The sequence below is a fragment of the Pleurodeles waltl genome, chromosome 5, assembly GCF_031143425.1.
Source record: "Pleurodeles waltl isolate 20211129_DDA chromosome 5, aPleWal1.hap1.20221129, whole genome shotgun sequence".
Taxonomy (NCBI): Eukaryota; Metazoa; Chordata; class Amphibia; order Caudata; family Salamandridae; genus Pleurodeles; species Pleurodeles waltl.
Window position 1 is genome coordinate 741523485 of NC_090444.1, and position 20796 is coordinate 741544280.

At 45.6% G+C, this 20796-nt stretch overlaps 1 protein-coding gene across 2 annotated transcripts in view; it reads left to right on the forward strand.

Moving 5' to 3' along the window:
• Positions 1 to 20796, forward strand: part of ANAPC1 (anaphase promoting complex subunit 1) — a 614893-nt gene that overhangs the window by 141510 nt on the left and 452587 nt on the right. For both annotated transcript variants that reach the window (XM_069234703.1, XM_069234704.1), the window contains exons 14-15: positions 1488 to 1628; positions 6269 to 6329. In XM_069234703.1, the coding sequence (XP_069090804.1) occupies positions 1488 to 1628; positions 6269 to 6329 (202 nt within the window). The remainder of the gene's footprint in view (positions 1 to 1487; positions 1629 to 6268; positions 6330 to 20796) is intronic.

Genomic DNA, 20796 nt, shown 5'->3' on the forward strand with positions numbered 1-20796 from the left:
GGGAGCGACCCTTGCCTAATGGGTCGCTCCCCATCTCTAAAAAAACAAACAAACACAAAAAAAAAATAGCCCTGGCGCCTAGAGGTTTCTGCCCCCCCCCTGAGGGCAGATCGGCCTAATAACAATAGGCCGATCTGCCCCCGGGGGGGCTAAAATGGCCTACAATGAATTTGCCCCACCACGCCCCCGAGGAGCGACCCTTGCCTAAGGGGTCACTCCCCTTGCGTGAAATTCACGAAAAAAATAAAACTCCCTGGTGTCTAGTGGTTTCTGTCCCCCTTGGGGGAAGATTGACCTAAAATCGGCTGATCTGCCCCCAAAGGGGGCAAAAATGGCCTAAATACAATTTGCCCCTCCAGGGGAGCGACCCTTGCCTAAGGGGTCACTCCCCATCTGTAAAACAACAACAACAAAAAAACTCCCCGGTGCCTAGTGGTTTCTGCCCGCCTTAGGGGCAGATCGGCCTAATTAAAATAGGCTGATCTGCCCCCCCAGGGGAACGACCCTTGCCTAAGGGGTCGTTCCCCTTGCGTGAAATTCACAAAAAAAAATAAAACTCCCTGGTGTCTAGTGGTTTCTGTCCCCCTTGGGGGCAGATTGGCCTCATAAAAATAGGCCAATCTGCCCCCAAGGGGGACAGAAATGGCCTAAATATAATTTGCCCCCCTAGGGGAGCGACCCTTGCCTAAGGGCTTCCCCTTCTATCCCTGCCTTGGGGGGGGGGTAACCCCACAGAGGGATCGCTAGTGCTTCCTCTGGGCTCTGTGCCCAGGACGTAATGGTTACGTCCTGGGCACACAAGCACTGTGCCTCAGGACGTAACCATTACGTCCTGGGCACAGAAGGGGTTAAAGCTAATCATGCATGTTTGTAGGGATACCTATTCACCCTTTCTTGGTGATGACTCATGATCAATGTAAAAGCTGAGAGATATTTTGAGGTTCCAGATATATCTATTCCAGTGACAGTACTGTAGATGCTACAGCAGAAACATTATTTTGAGGCCATTCCAACTATCTACTGGATGACTAGTTTCATCAATTAGCCTATTAATTTTCCCCTACTGTTTCCAGTTAATCTGAACTGTGCTAGTAAGAGTTTTGATGAAAGGGACCTTTACAGTATAAAAGTGTAACTAACCCACATCTTATATCTGGCTTGCTCGTAGCATTTATAGAACCAAGTGCATTATTTGTAAAATCCCCAAAAATGTCAGTTTTCATGAGAGAAAGTCAAAATGGTTTGTGGTTGTGTGAGCATGAACAAATTACATGTGATCTTAGGGAAACTGTGTAAACCATCTTATTGTAGGTTTGAAAGTGTCCGTAACATCGAAGAAAAATAATTGTGTTCAACGGCATGTATGGTATACATAAACTGGCTAACCCCAAGCAAAATTGAGAAATGTAGTCTTTGTTAATGTAGAATACGTTATTGGTGCCAAAGTGCATGAAATGTATAATATTTCTTGTTCATTTCTTTTGTAGGGAGTGCTACTGTCACCTGTTCCTGAACTGAGGGATTCATCAAGACTTAATGAGTCCTCCTACATAGATGACTGCACTTTCTATCAACCTGGAACCTACATCCACTCTGTAAGAGATCCAGTCCATAACAGAGTCACAATGGTAAATATTTGTTTTTGTTGGTAATTTATGAATGGGTAAGAGAGACTAGTCTCAGTCACAAACATACTCAAGTACACCTTCATCTTACTTTGGAAATGGCTATTTATGCATTATAGGATCTTGATTGAAAGTCATAAATGCTAGAATAATACCCTGTGATGTGTGTGAATCCTAGACCACCCCACCTTTTGGTGTAGTTTTCACAGCACCATAGAATTATAAAATGTCTTTGACCATGAATTCATATTTAAAACTGTGGAATGGAAGTCTAACTGAGACCTCATTTTTTCATAAATGTTGAAAATAACTATCCCTATTGCCATACTGGAACTGCATTGCAGCATTAAAATGCAGTGATTACATTTCTCAGTAGAGAACATGAAGGTAACAATGCAACCTGTTAGGTTCACATTGATTATAGATACAAAAGAAGCTGTCCACTGAAAAAAACAAAGGTTAAAGAAGTGTTATATTTGGGTGGAAATGTTAGTTAGAACGTAATGTTTAAAAACAGAAATGAAAATAACTAGTTATTGCTATCTCAAGTAACTATAACTTGTGTCCTAAAGTAATTATAACTTGCATTCCAGGCCTTTATCCTTTGTGAGTTTCTCATTTAAAAAATAATTTAAAATAAGATATTATTACAATTCCTAGTTATAACCACTTTAAGCTTTGATTTTTTCAGTGACTATTTTTTAACGTAAAGTCATCGTTCAGCAGGGCCTGGGAGCAGGTTGTGGGTGCAGGGCAGGCCCTTCATCTAACCACACACAGACACCACCCTCCTTTCCACGGCTCAATATGTCATGTCGGTAGTCATTTTAAGTAAGCAGACCAACAGGCTTAGCCAAAAGGTTAGCAGGGCTACTGGCTCTATGAAAGGTCAGCACATCAACATATATAAAACAGACCTATTTACTTTGTCAAAAAGCCACTAATAAACATAATAAAATATATATTTCATACATTTCGATGTTTAATAAAAATGATTGCCTCAAAATATTTTCAGTAAGGCATTATTTAAAAAAAAAATAAGAAACATGCTTTGGAGTCTTTATTTGAAAATATTTTGAGGCCACAAAGTGCGGACATAGAACCAACCACAAGAGGTTCCTGCACTCCAGCTGAAGAGCATACAGCTCCAGCTCTTACTGCATTAACAAATTATAGTAAGCTCCCCTCACTGTGGGGTGCTCCTTGGACAGAGCAGTGAATAATAAATTAGCTGCTCTAGAACCCCATCCCTAATCACACACCACCCTTCCCCCGGCACCATTTTTCTCAACCCACCCTTGTCACATCAGACCAAAATATAAAATGTCCCAGCAAGTAGCAGAAGTGGGTAACTTTTTTGGGGGGCAAGTTATATGAAGATTCATCAAATCAAATCCAAATCATTAGCATTTATAAAGCGCGCTACTCACCCGTGCGGGTCTCAAGGCGCTAGGGACAAAGGGGGTGGTTATCGCTGCTCGAACAGCCAGGTCTTTAGGAGTCTCCGGAAAGCGGAGTGGTCCTGGGTGGTCCTGAGGCTGGTGGGGAGGGAGTTCCAGGTCTTGGCCGCCAGGAAGGAGAAAGATCTCCCACCCGCTGTGGAGCGTCGGATGCGAGGGACGGCGGCGAGTGCAAGGCCAGAGGAGCGGAGGGGGCGGGTGGGGACGTAGAAGTTGAGGCGTCTGTTGAGGTATTCCGGTCCCTTGTCGTGGAGGGCTTTGTGTGCGTGGGTGAGAAGTCGGAAGGTGATCCTTTTGCTGACTGGGAGCCAATGCAGGTGTCTCAGGTGTGCGGAGATGTGGCTGCTGCGGGGTATGTCGAGGATGAGGCGGGCCGAGGCGTTTTGAATGCGTTGTAGGTGATTTTGGAGTTTGGCTGTGGTCCCGGCGTAGAGGGTGTTGCCGTAGTCCAGGCGGCTCGTGACGAGGGCGTGGGTCACGGTTTTTCTGGTGTCGGCGGGGATCCAGCGGAAGATCTTGCGGAGCATGCGGAGGGTGAGGAAGCAGGCGGAGGACACGGCGTTGACTTGCTTGGTCATGGTGAGAAGAGGGTCCAAGATGAAGCCGAGGTTGCGGGCGTGGTCTGCGGGGGTCGGTGCAGTGCCGAGGGCCGTGGGCCACCAGGGGTCGTCCCAGGCGGACGGGGTGTTGCCGAGGATGAGGACTTCCGTTTTTTCAGAGTTCAGCTTTAGGCGGCTGAGCCTCATCCAATCTGCGACGTCCTTCATACCCTCTTGTAGGTTGGTCTTGGCGCTGGCGGGGTCCTTGGTGAGGGAGAGTATAAGTTGGGTGTCGTCGGCGTAGGAGGTGATGATGATGATGTCGTGCTTGCGTACGATGTTGGCGAGGGGGCTCATGTAGACATTGAAGAGTGTCGGGCTGAGTGATGAGCCTTGAGGTACGCCGCAGATGATCTCAGTGGGTTCTGAGCGAAACGGAGGGAGGTAGACTCTTTGGGAGCGGTTTGCGAGGAAGGAGCCGATCCAGTCCAGGGCCTGGTCTTGGATCCCGGTGGAGCAGAGTAGGGTGATTAGGGTGCGGTGACAGACGGTGTCAAAGGCAGCCGAGAGGTCGAGAAGAATGAGGGCGACTGTTTCACCGTTGTCCATCAGGGTTCTGATGTCGTCTGTGACTGAGATGAGGGCGGTTTCAGTGCTGTGGTTGGTTCGGAATCCGGTCTGTGAGGGGTCGAGCAGGTTGTTGTCTTCCAGGAAGGTGGTCAGCTGTTTGTTGACGGTCTTCTCTATTACTTTGGCTGGGAAAGGGAGATGGGGCGGAAGTTTTTCAGGTCGCTCGGGTCAGCCGTAGGTTTCTTTAGTAGGGCGTTGACTTCGGCGTGTTTCCAGCATTCGGGGAAGGTAGCAGAAGAAAAAGAAGAGTTGATGACGGTCTGGAGGTGTGGGGCGATGATGTCGTCGGCTTTGTTAAAGATGAAGTGCGGGCAGGGGTCTGAAGGGGCGCCGGAGTGGATAGAGTTCATGATGGATTTGGTTTCTTCCGTGCTGATGTGGGTCCAGTTGTTGAGGATGATGGTCGGGGATGCGGGTTCGGTGGTGTTTGGTTGGGTCTGGTGTCCGAAGCTGTCGTGGAGGTCGCTGATCTTGCGATGGGAGAAAGTGGCGAGGGATTCGCATAGATCCTGTGAGGGCGTGACGGCGTTGGCGTTGGCGCTGGGGTTGGAGAACTCCTTGACGATGCTGAAGAGTTCTCTGCTGTTGTGGCTGTTTTTGTCCAGTCTGTCGGTGAAAAAATTCCTTTTGGCAGCGCGGATCAGGTGGTGGTGTTCGCGGGTAGCGTTCTTGAGGGCGGTCCTTGCGCCAGGCTTTCTCAAGTGCGCGACAAGTTTTCTTTGATTCTTTGAGGGTGTCAGAGAACCAGAGGGGTTTCTTGGTGTTCTGTCGCTGCGAGCGTTTGAGGGGAGCAAGGTTGTCTGCGCAGTTGGAGATCCAGTTTGTGAGGTTGAGGGCTGCGTCGTTGGGGTCGGTGGTGAGGGTGGGTTGGTTGGCGGCGAGTGCGGAGAAGAGTTGCTCTTCAGGGATCTTGTTCCACTGTCGGCGAGGGATGGGTTGAGTGCGGAGGTGGCGGGTCTCGCGTCGGAATGTGAAGTGGACGCAGCTGTGGTCGGTCCAATGAAGGGCGGAGGCGTGGCTGAAGAAGACGTGTTTGCTGGCAGAGAAGATAGGGTCGAGTGTGTGTCCGGCGATGTGGGTGGCAGTGTTTACCAGTTGTTTGAGGCCGAGGTTGGCGAGGTTGTCGAGCAGGGTGGTGGTGTTGGGGTCGTTGTTTTGTTCCAGATGGAAGTTGAGGTCGCCTAGGAGGATGTAGTCCGGTGAGGCGAGGGCGTGCGGGGAGATGAAGTCGGCGATGGCGTCGCTGAAAGGGGTGCGAGGTCCGGGAGGACGGTAGACGAGGGATCTTCTGAGGGTGGTCCTCGGGTCGGTGCGAATCTGAAAATGCAGGTGTTCAGCGGCGAGAGGGGTAAATTCATCAAATGTCACAATAGTTACTGGTGAAACAAAAAAACACTCTTCATATGGAAACTGACTAACTATAACTACACAGTGGCCACTGTGTTTTTTTGTTTTATATTTATGTGTGTGTTTTATTTTGGGTATATGGTGTGGTAAGCCACCACACAAAAAGGACACATTTGTAAAGCTTCTTAAATGTTTCTTGCCCTACTTTGGGTTCTGCTTTGGTGTCCAACAATAGACCGCAGCGTTAAGTGAGCATATGGGCAGGTTTCCGTGTTGCAGCTCTACAACTGTCTACAATAGGGACATTTTATGCTGTGGTAGCCACTTTCCCTCTTGTGGCGTGAGCTCAGGATCTTCTTGGCAATAGCTTGTACAAAAATAAATAATGCAATAAAATCACTATCCATCTTGCAGCGGACTATTTATAAGTGGCTAGCCCTTGTCTAATGTCATCTTGCAGGCAAGGAGTTGTGAGCAGGAGGGCTCAGCTAAGGGATAATTGTAACAACATATTCTATAACATACATGTTTTGGCACATTAAAGCCAGAACTATTGACTTTGCCCATGCTATGACCAGCAAGCTTAACTCTTTCGATGAGCTAATTACTATTTAAGTAGAAAAGTCTGTTTACCTTTTTTTAAAGTTCTTAAATTGTTCTCTTTCAGGAACTCAGCAACGGATCTATGGTGAGGCTAACTATCCCCGAAATTGCAACTTCAGAACTTGGTAAGGGGCATACCTGAATTAGATAACATATGTTCACATATATTGTCAGCTGTGCAGCCACTAAGGAATGCGGAAAGCCAAAATATATGTATGTGTAGGTTAATGTATTACTTATTACCTATCACCACATGCAAACATAAAATCTTTTGTTCAGTTAAAATAAATTTCTGCTTTGCTATGTATGAAATCTACACATGTAATGGAAAGAAAATGTACTAGTGTATTGTGCCCTTATATCATTTTAACTAGTGCTAAAACCAAGCAGCCGTAATGGCACACACTTAATATATATACTCCTTGGCTCATGAGGCGTCCTCCACTGTCTGGTTACTAGATAATGACCACACCACACACAGGGCTGTAAATCACATGTCTCTATTCCTCTGTGTCTACCTGTGGACTCCAACATTCTAAACCAAGCTTTCATTACATTCTATTCTAGCAATTACGTCACACACACACACACAATATCTCTTTGATCAATCTTCTTGTTGCTGTGATCATGCGACCTAGTCTAGTTACTGTAAACTGTCATGTTCAGTTTCAGAGATTGCCAAAGATGGTAAAGAGGCAGCAGCAGTCACTGAGTTTTCAGGGTCAGTCTTTCTTTCACCATTTCGTGTTGAAGCTCAATAAATCACAGGCCTAAAGTGAGAAGAGTCCCTGATAATAGACTTTTCAGGGCATTAGTCAGTCACCATGTGTCCCTTGGTAGACACCACTTGGAAAATTCATAGGGAGCATCAAATTTTCTTTTGTGCGGGCGATCACCAAATCTCCTTTTCTAAAGGAGATTTCCTTTGCATGTTACCTCTTGTCTGCATAAGCTTTCAGTTTCTGCTTCTTAACCAAGTTCCTTGTATGAGTCATGTTCTCATTTTGGTCTCTCTTTCTGTCTTTGAGGTAACTTGGTTGTCATTGCTCTCCAAACTCTATGTTCGCAGCACTTTTGACTGAAGTCAGGTAGGGTTGAACGATAAGCCTGTAGAGTCGAATTTTAGTACTGTTTTCAAATTGAGCTGCCCAAGAGTTGCACACTGCACTCCTTAACAGATTCATAAAACACTCAGCAAGTCTGTTAGCCTGTGGCCACAAAGGTGTACTCCTTTTGATGCTTTATGATCAGATGCTCCAGGAATTCTTTAATTTATTTACTGGTAAAGAGTGGGCCTTTGTGAGACTTCACAGTGCCTGAAATGCTACATGAAGATGCCATCAGGCTTTTCAGTGACTCGTTCGTGAGTTGTGGATGAGCAATCTTCAACCAACAGGAAATGTGAGTATTCATCTGCAATCACTGTTAGATGATGTCCATTATCAGGTGGACCAAAGACGTTGATGGCTATTCTTTCCCATGCATACTTAAGGAGTTCTGACATGTTGAGAGTAAGTTTAATAACATTGATAGAAAGGCAGTTTGGAAATCAAACTGAGTCTCAGAGAGCTATCTTTGTGACGATAAAACCATAATGTCCTTAATGAGCCACTTCAGTTACTTTATATTTGCGGACTCTCTGGAATCGGGATTCTCGACCCCGGGAGTAAAATTCCTTCCTGAGTTATGGACATTTCATCATTGACATTTTTGTTATTCAACATCATTGGTGAGCGGTCGATTGTGTTGGTTCCATGACTGATGCGTAATTATGTCTTTTAACTTCAGCAGATCACTATCGTGCTTTGTGGCATCGATAATCTGGGCTAGCGAGATTGCAGTTGGTGATCTTGACTAGACGATGCAATTAATGTAGGTGTCAGCCGTCTTGGATGGAGTATGGTGACCTTGTGTAGGAATTCTGAGTAGTCAGCTGGATTCGGTTCCTTTTCTGGGTGATTCACAATTGTATAATCATGTTTCTGCAATCTGAGTCCTCATCGTTAAGTGTGAGGAGGCATCTTGGCACAACATTCATATTGTAATTCACGGAAATCAGTCCCATATCAGCAGCCGCTTTGATAGTGAGTAAACAGACACTTGATGCTGTGCCATGAAGCTCATGGATTGGTGCTTTTACCTTTTTTTTTTCTTATGTTTCACTATTGCTACAAATGAACCTTGACTCTTTATATTCGTCAATGCAGTCCAAGTATACACTTTAGAGTTTGATGGTGTAAGCCATGGTAATGGAGGGGAGAGTTCATTGTATTTCTCTTCAGGCATTATGTTTATCGATGCACCACTGTTGATAGTGAAAGGCATTGAACACCAATTTATTTTCAATGTAATCTTTGTATAGTATTTGAATGCTTTAGCTACTCTGGCATGTTGGCTTTTCTTTGACTGAATTTTTCTTCACAAGTGACCAGTACAAAATGCGTATGTTTCTCTGAGATAAACGCCAATGGCACAATCTTTTCTTCACTTTCACTTGTTACTGAGAAGAATGAACTGTTTGATTTAGGTGACGATCGACTTCGTTTAGTATCAATTTGCCTCAGCTAATTTTGCCGCTTGGCCTTGTAGGCACGCGTCAAACATTGCTTCTGGAATGTTCTTCCGGCTATATTATCTTCCTGCTGCGACACACTTATTTTTTCCTTCGCTTTACACACCATCACAAAATGGTTCTCTTTCCCACAGGCTTTACATATCTGTCCCATGGTGGGACACTTTCCTTCATGTGTAAACAAAAATCCACATTTAAAACACAACTACTTTTTACGTGCGGACATCACATTTTTTAGTCCTTCAGTCTTTTGCTTCGGATTACTTTTTACACTCATGACCTACTCGCTCTGGACACCTCCATGTCGGCAGTTTATCTCTCAGCACGTTCCTCAGCTCTGGCAGCCATCAACACTTGCTTCAGACTAAGTGTTTCTCTGAGCATTCATTGTATGAATGAATCTGACAAGCATCCATGAATAACTCTAAGACTCATACCTTCTAAATCAATAAATTCATTTAACTTGCAGCCTTTGATGAGTGCATCTAGTCTTTTCACTAATTCATAGATAGTTTCACCAACTCTTTCGTTCTTGACTGAAAACCTATAGTTCGTAATCAACTTTTGTACTGGATTGAACTTGATATTCAAAGGATTTTTAATCTGATGGTACTTGACTTCTTCATCAGTTCTTGACATTTTCTTTATTACTTCTTTCATACATAACCAGCAAGATTTTTGAGATACTTGATAGTCTTTCTGTTATCTGTCTTTTCAAGTGCAGCAATGAAATCTTCAAATATCTCTAGCCAAGCAGTCCATCTATTGCCAATATTTTGCTTTTTGCCGGTATCGAAAGCTGAGGGTTTCAGGAAGGCGGCACCATTGTAAACTAGTGTGAGCCTTACTGACGTTGAAAGTAGTGTGCTCTTTGATGCTGTTTGATGATCCTGTTTATGCAACCTTCCTCTGGAGTCCTTTGACTTGTGGGCCTCAGGATTGTCTTAAACATTCATTGGAGCTGGATCTTCTCTCTTAGCTGCCATCCTCAAATTTCACAAATCCAACAGTTGCCTTCAACACTGCTCTTTGAAGACCTATGAAGTTGTCCTGAGCCCCACTCAGCAACTTGGTATTTAGCTGCTTTGGGTATGGACAGCTCTATAAGCACAACCCTGAGCACTTTTCCTTGAGACACTTTCTAACAACCTCTGTGGCATGGTGACTCTTTAGCGGGCTCTGCAAGTCATTTATTTAATAATTTTAGCACTTCAGTTTGCATTTTCTTACAACTGGTTGATCTCTGCCGTGCAGGGCTTCTGTTCCCAACCCTATGTAGTAAATTATGATTATCTTTGACAGCGCTTTGTAAATCTTGTTGTGTCCACCTTCAGAGTTAAAACTCCATACAATGCATAAGTTTATTTTGTGTGGCAGCGTTGTACATTTTAGTATGGTCTTGGCAGTAGCTTCTTAACCAATGATGCATAGACTTCACAGTGAAGCTTTCTTTACATTGCTTCACACTGGTTGGCGTTGCGCTTTGACTCCACCTATGCGAACCAGTGACTCTGTAATTCACCAAAGGCACACATGGCAGGAACAAGCAGTCTGCTTGGACCACGACAAACTCTCTGGGAGAGCACTGTCCTCCTTTGGATTACTTATCCTCTATCTTGTTGCCAGTTGTAGCGTCCTCCCCAGCTTGGGTACCCACTAATGATTACGCCACACAGAGAGCTGTAAATTACACATCTTTGTTCCTCTGTGTGGACCGGTGAACTCCAACATTTGAAACCAAGCTTTCATTACATTCGATTCTAGTGATTACGTCACACTGCTATAGCGTCCGTTTGGCGTCAAAACTGTATAGTTAAAAAAAAATGTGCAAGACACTACAGCTCAGTCCCATTAACAAACCACAAGATTTATAGTTAAATTTATACATAAGAACTGCTTCCAGCAACCCAAGTAGCCTGAGCGATATTGCGATCAAAGGCTTGAAAACTCTTAGACTTTTTTTATTTTTTTTTATTTTTTAAAGACCCGGTATTTGATCACAATTTGTTAAGTATGTGCCCATTAGGGCTGCATTGGTTTTATCACTAGTGACAATGGTGTAACGGCTCTATACACTAATACATTTTCTTTCCATTATGTGTGTAGATTTAATACATAATGAAGCAGAAATATTTATTTTAACAGCACAAAAGGTTTTATGTGTTCATGTGGTGGTAAGTTAGAATGATAGCCAACAAGGGCTGATATTACTCCACCGAACTTCTAATTTTGTTCAATATTAGTGCACTAAAAACCTAATTGTCCGCAAATTATATGATATGAAGATATGTTGAACACGGGTTGGAAAAAATTAATAGTACATTGCAAATGTCATTATATTTACTTAGTGGATGCAATTTTATAACTGTCTTCTGGCATTAATGTGATGATTATCCATGACAGATCAGTGAACTCTGTGACGGAGACAAGATTTTGTTTGTCTGTTGTATGCAAATCACATGAAGAGTATTTAAACACCTTATAAAATGGCATCTTGCAGGATAACAAAGTCTGCTTTCTAACCAAAACTAGTTCTGTGTCTGATGTTGCTAGAATGAAAGTTACAATCAGTGGCGGCCGGCAGCTTTGGGAGGAGGGCGGGCGGGGCACACACACAAACACACACACAGACTCATTCTTTCACACCCAAACACACACGCACGCTCACCCATTAACAACACTCATTCCATTCAAACATGCACGCACGCACCAAACATTCATTTTACAAATTCACACACATTCATTCTTCCACACACACGCACGCACTGACATCCATTAACAACACTCATTCCATTCAAACATGCACGCACGCACCAAACATTCATTTTACAAGATCAAACACATTAATTCTTTCACACACACGCACGCACGCACATCCATGAACAACACTCATAACACTCAAACATGCACGTGCGCACCAAACATTCAATGTAAAACATAACACACATACATACACACACACACACACACACACACACACACACACACACACACTTACCTTTAGCCTCCAGGTCCCAGGTCAGCTAATGAGGGAAGGCAGCAGTCCCAGCCTCGTCACAGAGTGGGATGGGGTCAGTGAGACTGCTGACCCCACCCCACTCTGTGACGAAGTGTCACTGATTGACACTCGCCGTGGGCGCTTCAGGGCTTAAACCTGAAGCGCCCAGGGAGAGTGTCAATGGGTGACGCTTTCCTCGTCACCCAGGGGAGGGCCTGGAGGCACCTTTGCTGGGCCGAGGAGGTCACGCCCATAGGGGTCGTGATCTCCTCAGCCCAGCAAAGTTCAGCTCAGGCAGCCAGGAGTCTGCGCAAATCACGTATGTCTGCTCCTGGCTGCCTGACCTAAACATAAAGAGTGTCTGTCTGGCTGACCTTTGTTCAGCCTGACAGACACTCTTCATGGGGTGGGGGGGGCGTGGCCCCTCCGCCCTAAAGGACGGGCCGCCACTGGTTACAATACAAGTTTTACAGCTCTGAGTGCCCGGACCATAGTGCACTGGGTTCCTGCTAATAGGACCCCAGTGTCTGTGCTGTCTCCTTTAAATTTGGTTGCTTGGTCAACTTTTACACTCCACAGTTGGCATACTGGTGTACCCATTTAAGTCCCTAGTACATGGTACATAGGTACCCAAGGCTTTGGTACACCTGGTGTCTCACATGGGCTGCAGCATGTCTTATGCCACCCATGGGAGCCCATGCAAAGTGTGCCTGCAGGCCTGCTATTGCAGTCTGCGTGAAATGGTGCATGCACCATTCACTTTAGATATAAGGCTTGCTCTTCTATCACAGCCACTGCACTTGGACATGGTAAGTCACCCCACTGATAAGCCATTTGGCCAACGAGCTGGGTGCATGTCCCTAAGTGTGAGGGGACCCATGCATGAGGAAAGTACCCCTACAAACCGCGGACTCCGTTCTGTGGGCTTTGTAAGTGTAGGGAAGCCATCTTAAGGGTGTGTATGGACACTGGTCAACACTAGTGGCCCAACTACATAATGACTTCTCCGAACCTAGGCATGTTTGGCATCAAACATGTTGAAATCATGCAACTACACCAATTCCAGTGCTAGTTGCATGATCCCATGTATTCTGGGGGTTCCTTAGAGGATCCCCCAGTTCTGCCTGCGCAGCCATATGGGGACTGGCTGCCAGCCCACACTGCTGCCGACCCCAAACACTGTTTTGCCCTCCTGCTGATGAGCCTAACTCAAGCAGGGGAAGGAATAACAAAGGATTCCCTGCAAGGGAGAGCTGTGACCACTTCTCCTTTTGAAATAGGTGTCTCTGGGCTAAAGTAGGATGGCCTCTGAGCGCCACTAAACTTCTTTGAAGGGCACAATTGGTGCCCTCCTTGCATAATCCGGTTTGCACCAGTTCAGGAACCCCTGGTTCCAGTGGTGGCGAAACTACACAAAGGACGACCACCTCCCCTATCCAGCTCCCGCCCCCTGGGAAGGTGCACAGAGCTCTGCCAGGTGGTCGGTTGATTCTGACATCTTGGAAACAAAGTGGGCAAAGGCCCCTGGAAGCATCTGACTGGTTAGGCCAGGTAGATGACGTCTCTGAACCCCTCTAATAGGTGGGTCACTACAGAGAGTGACTAACCCCCTTTTAAGGTTTCTTAAGGACTCTCTCGAGGGTGGATCCTCAGATTCGTTGAGCAAGACTCTTCAAGGAACTCTCTGCATGTCATCTTCTGCTTATGGTCTCCGGAACTGCTGCTTGTCTGCTTTTGGAACTGAAGCAAGATGGTATCCCGTTGGGAGGGTTCCTCACTGCAACACTGTTTCTCCACTCCTGCAAGATTTTTGCAACATCCGTGGATGTGCATCCTCCAGGGTCACAAGGACTGTGCCTGCATCCAAGAAACAAGAAGGAATCTCCCTTGGAGTGAAGGAGTCACCCCCCTGCATCCGCAGGTACCTCAAGAAAACAACGGGCTGGTAGATCCTGCTGTCCCACAGACAACAAAAAGGCTCTGCTCACAGATGGTGGCTCTTTAGTCCTCTCCGGGTCCAACTTGTCTTCTGACCAACTTCGGAGATGGTGGCCCCTTGCCTTGTTAGCTCTCCTCCAAGAGATTTCGAGCTCCAAGAAGCCCTAGCCTCCAGCACTATACAACTCCAGGATCAGCTTGCACTGTGCAGCTCCAGTGACATGGGACTCCTGTTTTGTTATGCTACTGAGCCCTCTCTGTGTCTCCCTGTGCCTGCTTCCAGTGGGTCACTCGTGGGGCATCCTCCGACGCTGGCTGGCTTTCCTTCCTGCTGAAGGCCTGCCCTGACGCGACTCTTTCTAGGGTCGAGTCAACAGGGCCTTGCTTCCAGTCTGCTGGGTATCTGCGGGTTGGGGGCAGTCTCCAACCTTCTTTGTGCCAACAGGTTTCCACTGGCTCCTCTTAAGGTTCTGAATCCATAAAATTCCAACTGCGATGGTTCTGTGTCAGCCTAGGGGGCATCCTGCTCGATAACAACTCTGCACCCGGCCGCGTGTGGGATTTCTACTACTTACCTCTGGTGATTTCCTACTCCTACAGCCTCTGGGATCCTAACACACTTACCTTGGTTGGGCACCTCCATTCTTATAGAACTTTCTTAGTATATAGTTTGGCCCCCCATAGGGTCTCATGTATTCCGGTGCTTTTCCTGCTTTTTGCTAAGTGTATGTTCGGTGTGTAGATATATCCAAGTGGACATATACAAATGTTAGGATAGCCTTAGTGTTGTAACAAAAAATACTGTCGTGGTATTGCAAGTGCTTTACACTCCTCCGAGATAAGCTTTGGCTGCCCACCACAGCTACTGGTAGAGCGCTTTTGCTATCTGGGCAACTAAACACTATCACTAAGGGTTGCCTGGGCTCAGTATAGGGTGCCAGACCATAGGTGTACACCATACACTGGGCCAGTTCCTAATTTATATTTTTATATATATATATATATATTTATATTTATATATATATATATAATCATGGCATGTGTGGCTGTAGATACAGTGCAACTTTTTTTCTTCAAAGAAGTCTCTTAAGTCACAAGACTTGGTGATAATGCGCATGGATATCGACTGCATTGTTATGTTTTTTTTGCACCTTTGAGTTTGAACGTAGTTTTCGGTGTTCCAGTTCGAAATCGTTTCAGGTCCCCTTCGGTTTGTTGTTAATCACTACACCTGTCTGTATTGATTTAATTTGCGTTCCATCGTCGGTTTTTCAAAACAGAAGCAATCCTTCGATTGTGTCAATTCAACATTCTCCAGTCACAACCTTCGGGCCTCGCTCTTTCGGGCCTTCTTTCATGTCTCAGCACTTTGACCAACAATGCCACGCTAATGGACCAAACTGCTTTTCAGTTCTGTCCCAACTGCCACAAAAAATACCTGCATGCAGACCTCCATCAAGTTTGCAACCTGTTTCTGTCTCCCAACCACAATGAAGAAAACTGGGAGGACTGTCAGTCTTTCCGTTAGAAGAAAACATTGCAGGACGTCAGGCGCACTGGTTAAGAAATGCAGCAAAAAGTATTAGAAGAGACATCCAAAATCTTTGACTATCATGGTGTTGAACAAGCAGAGGAAGAACTGCGCAAAGCCTTAGCAATTGAGGAGGAGACCCTTTCCATACCAGACTCTGTTCCGACTGACATAGATTTCGGTCTACAGATGTAGGACTTTCCTTCAGTACAGCACGTGAGTACTCCTGTCTCTGTCCAACCCACTGAAAAACTATTGGTTCCAACCGAAACTTCGGCTCCTGGGCCACCACTATCGACAGGTCATGGTAGGCACTGAACATTTGGTAAGAATGTCCTGCCCTTGCGCCTTGCATAGAAAGCTAAGTTGAAACCTCCTGCTACCACACAAGCCGACCATCTGCCTCCTCGGCTATGAGCAACCCCGACTTTGGTTCCGACCTCTGCACTAAAATAAAGACCATATGCGGCACCAAAACCTTCCATTTCAGCCCCAGAACTGATCCTCGAGATCATGAAGGAAAGGCTTGATCCGAAGCTGAAGAAGATAAATATCCAACTTTCAACTAGTTGGATTTTAGCAAAGGCAGAGCCTGCTCCATTGAAGCGCAAGATTTCTTTTGACAAGGCTATCAGCCTGCCTGTACCTCGTAAGAAAACCAAAAAAGGACTTTGCAATCATTCCTCTACAGCCACTTTTGCCTCCTTCTCCTCCACCACCTCCCTCACCACCACCATCACCTTCTTCACCACATCATTCTCTCAGTGATGTAGGAGACATTACTCCAAAAGGCTCCCCACATTCTTATGCTGGGGATCAGGGACGAGGGGATGATAATGATCAACTACCCACAGATCCATGGGACAACTACAACATTGGCCCCACCCACAGGGATAAAGACCCAGACTTATACCCAGCTAAGCCATCTCTTTGAGACACTTTCTTCTACCACTAGGGCAAAATAGTATGTGTCCATGTTAAAAGGGATGCTTCACCACTCGGATGAGATCTTTAAAGATCCAGTGCACACGTGTCTAATCACACAAAGAGTAGATAAGAAGTACAACGCTGCACCCACAGATCCACCCTATATCAAGGGCAGAGTCGCTGGTGGTATCTAATGCCCATAAGAGTGCTAATTTGCAGACATCAGCAGATGCCCCTCCACCCGATAAGGAGTCTAAACTCATTGATACCTTGGGGAAAAGGGTGGCAGCAAAGGCAGCCAAGGCAGCCAACCATTGGTAAATTGGTAACACCCACAGGTTGTTGGCAAGGTACAACAGGGCCCATTGGGATGAAATTGAGGAACTCCTCTAACATCTCCCGGTGAGGAGTACAAGAAAAGAGGTCACCAAATTGTTTAGGAGGGTAAGCTAATCTCAAATAATTTGATCAGATGCGCCCTCGATGCAGCTGACACGGCTGCCAGGGGCATAAATACAAGCATCCTGTTGCAAAGCCACCCTTAGCCCCGCATATCTGGCTTTAAATCAGAGGTTCAGCAGACACACTTGAATGCCCCTTTTGACCAACAACATCTGTTTAGTTCAAACACTAGAAAAAATGAAAAAAGATACAGAAATTGGCAAATTAATGGGTGTGCTTTAAACTCCTGCTCCTTTTGGTGTCCCACATACAAACATGGCTCCCAAACCACAACATCAGAATGTGTCTATCTCTTCTTATAGGCAGCAGCATCACACCTCCCCTTCAAGAGGATATTATAAAGGTACATATGAAGGGAATAGTTCCAGGTACTTCCACCTGCACCATACCCTCCACCTCTTAACAGTGGCTCAATTCTCATTCCCCCGAGCATTTAACACCTGTTGGGGGGACGAATACAAGTTTTCTTCGCTGCCTGGAAAAACATAACAGGCCAGTGTGTGTTGGATATTATCCTACATGGTTATTGTCTGGAGCTCATCAAAACGCCTCCAAACATCATATATATTAAGTCTCTGGACGATTGGCTCATCAAAGCCAGTACAATTCAACTGTCTGCAACACACTCAGACCATTCTACAACGTCATCAACTGGGGTTTATAATCAACATGCAAAAGTCACACCTTCGTCCTTCAAAAATTCAGCCTTATCTAGGGCTATTCTCAGCACAAATTTGCTTCTAGCCAACCCAAATACAGGCAGTATAGGATTCACAACATCACAATGCTGCTACGTCAATTTCTCCCCAGTCAACACAAGTCACAATAGTTCACAAACTTGTAGGCATGATGACATCTTGTATTGCAGTAGTGCCATATGCAAGACTACGTATGTGTCCACTACAGGAATGTCTGGAGAGTCAGTGGTTTCAGTCACAGAATCGAGCATTGGTAGACAGCCGCACACATTACTCTGCAGTGGTGGAGCACACAAAACCTATCAAAGGGGCAGCTGTTCATAGACCCAGTTCCACAGATAATTCCCCCCAGGGGGTGCTCACAGGATAGGGTGCACACCTACACGATCTCAGTTTTGGGTCCTGGTACACCAAACAACAAAGTTTCCACCTCAACTACCTAGAGCTTTAGGCACTTCACTTAGCATTGAAAAACAAGGTAGTCTTGGTTCGGACCAACAACACAACAGCCATGTTCTATTTACAAAAATATGGAGGGGACAAACTCTTTACAGTTATCACGCCTGTCTCAGAAGATTTGGTGTTGGGGCAATACATCTCAACATTCACCTCTTAGCTGAACACTTCCCAGAGACAAACAGTGACTTAGCCGACCTCCTCAGCAGGATGTGGCAACAGGTCTCTGAGTGGGAAATTCACCTGAGTCTTCCACTTCTTCCGTTTGTGGTTCGGAAGCTCAGGCAAACCTCTCACCCTCATTCTGGTAGCCCCCATTTGGGCTTGACAACCATGGTTCACCGCAATACTTGAGCTCTCTGGAGTGCTGCTGAGAAACTTCCCCACAACCTGGATTTTCTCACTCAGAATCATGGAGAAGTCAGGCACCCAATTCCAAAAGAAGTCAACCTTGCAATTTGGCTCCTAAAGTCCTAGAATTCGGCTACTTGAATCTCCCACCAGAATGCATGACCATTCTCAAGGAAGCAACTAAACCCACAACCAGAGCGTGTTATGCTGCTAAGTGGAAAATATTTGCTTTCTACTGCTGTGATAAACGCTATTTACTTCATTTGCAGACCTCTGGCCTAGCATTCACTTCAGTACGCCTGCATTTAGCTGCATAGCTTCCTACCTACAAAACAGAAGCATTTATCATTGTTTCAAGTACCAATCATTAAGGCATTCATGGAAGGCCTTAAAAGAGTAATTCCACCTAGGGTCCCCACTGCACCTACTTGGAATCTTAACATTGTACTTACCAGACTTATTGGCCCACCGTTCAAAACTTTGCATAACTGCCCTCTTCAAATCCTATTTTGGAGGTTAGCCTTTTTAGCAGTGCACTTCACTTAGATGTGTCTGTAAGCTCCAGGCACTAACCTTGGAAGTATCTTTCTTTCAGCTACACAAATAGGGTAGTCTTTTGAACTAACTCAAAATTCCTTGCAAAAGTAGTTTTCGCTTTCCACCTCAGTCAACGGAATTGCCAGTTTTTTTCCTGCAACCATATTCAACCATATTCGGTTGCATAAAGGGCCCTTCATACACTAGTGGAAAAAGATTTTTAGTGTACTGTATTCACAGAACTAAAGAGTTTTGTAAAACCAAGCAACTTTATGTTGCCTTTTCGCGCTCTCACAAAGGAAAAGCCCATATCTAAGTAGGGTATTTCTGGATGGATAATTACATGTATTCAGGCATGTTACGCCAAAGCTAAAAACTTTAGTCACACCTCCTGGGGCACACACTACCCGTAAAATGGGAGCTTCTGTGGCTTTTCTGGGCAATATATCAATAGCTGAGATTTGTAAAGCAGCCACATGGTCTACTCCACACACTTAAACTAAACATTATTGTGTGGATGTATTAGCACCCCAACAAGCAAATGTAGAACAGACAATGCTACTCACCCCTTTTCAAACAACTGCAATACCCACAGGTTCGCCACCACCTCCTACAGCCACACACGCCATTGAACAGATTATTTCTTGCACCCTGTAAGCATCTGTTCGCTGCATATAGTGCTGTTGATTCACATGTGCCCGCCCTCCTCCTCGGACGCCTGTGGCTGTTGCAGTACCTTCTTATAATTTCAAATGCATGGACATCTCTTTACTAACACTTAATCACACTCTATCCTCACCCGACTGCGGGAAAGCAATGTAACAGGGGAGTCTATGCCCAAGCGCATTATCACCAGGAGGAGGAGTCACTTTGCCTTGTGACTCAAGACTTCTTTGAAGAAAAACAACTTGTACACATCCAGACCCAACACTAGATGGCATGAGAATGTAGAGCATGTGAATCTACTACATGCTACGATCAGATGCCTACGGGGTAAGTAATATTTATATGTATATGTATGTATATATGTATATATATATATATGTATATATATATATATATATATAATATATATGATGGCATGTGTAGCTGCAGATACACATGCTGTGCATACGTCTGCCATCTAGTGTTAGGCTTGGAGTGTTACAAGTTGTTTTTCTTCGAAGAAGTGTTTTTGAGTCACAGGATCGAGTGACTCCTCCTCTTTGGCTCCATTGCGCATGGGCATCTACTCCATGTTAAATTGTTTTCTTTCTGCCATTGGGTTCGAATGTGTTTCCTTTCGCTCCGATAGTTCGAGTCGGAAAAGTTTCAAAACTCTCTAATTCTCATTGGTATTGTTTTGATCGCATTCCATCTTCTATCGACACTTCGGTACCGTCGGATCAAACATCTTTACTCGCTCTTCACCCGTGCCCAACTCTGGCCTAGTCGGGCCGACCACGTGGAAGCCTCATGGACCGGACTCCATTCCGCTTTTGTCTTCGGTGCCACGCTAAATTCCCTTACACAGACCAACATCTCGTCTGTAATCTCTGCCTTTCCCCAGACCATCAGGAAGAAAATTGCGAGGCCTGCAGATCCTTCCGTTCCAAGAAAATGCTCCAAGACAGAAGAGCACTGAGACTCGAGATGGCATCCAAAAGCACCGAATGTCTTGACGTCGAAGAGGAGGAGATCATGCATACTGCTGTCTCCGTTCGAGGATCCGACTCCGAGCAGGAATCTGAGGAGGACAGACCGGTCACGGCAGCAGCACGTGAGTACGCCTGCCCCTGTTCTGGCCAAGCCCAAACATAAGGCCTTGGGGACGCCACTGCCGGAAGGCCATGGCTCGACCCGAAAAAAGACCTCTGGTAACCAACCCACAACTTCGGCACTGAAAAAGGCCACTCCTCCCAGGCCATCGGACTCGAGCCGAAGCTTTGTCTCCGAGCCGAGCACACATCGCTCTTTCGAGTCCAAATCTCAAAAATCGTTTTCGGAGCAGAGACCATCCTCAACCCCAACTTTTTTTATACCGAAAAAAACAGCTTCGGAGCCGAAAAAGCCTATTTACACAGAGGAGCATGGCCTTTCACAGGCACGTAAAGAAAGCCATAAAGCTACTGAGGGAGACTCA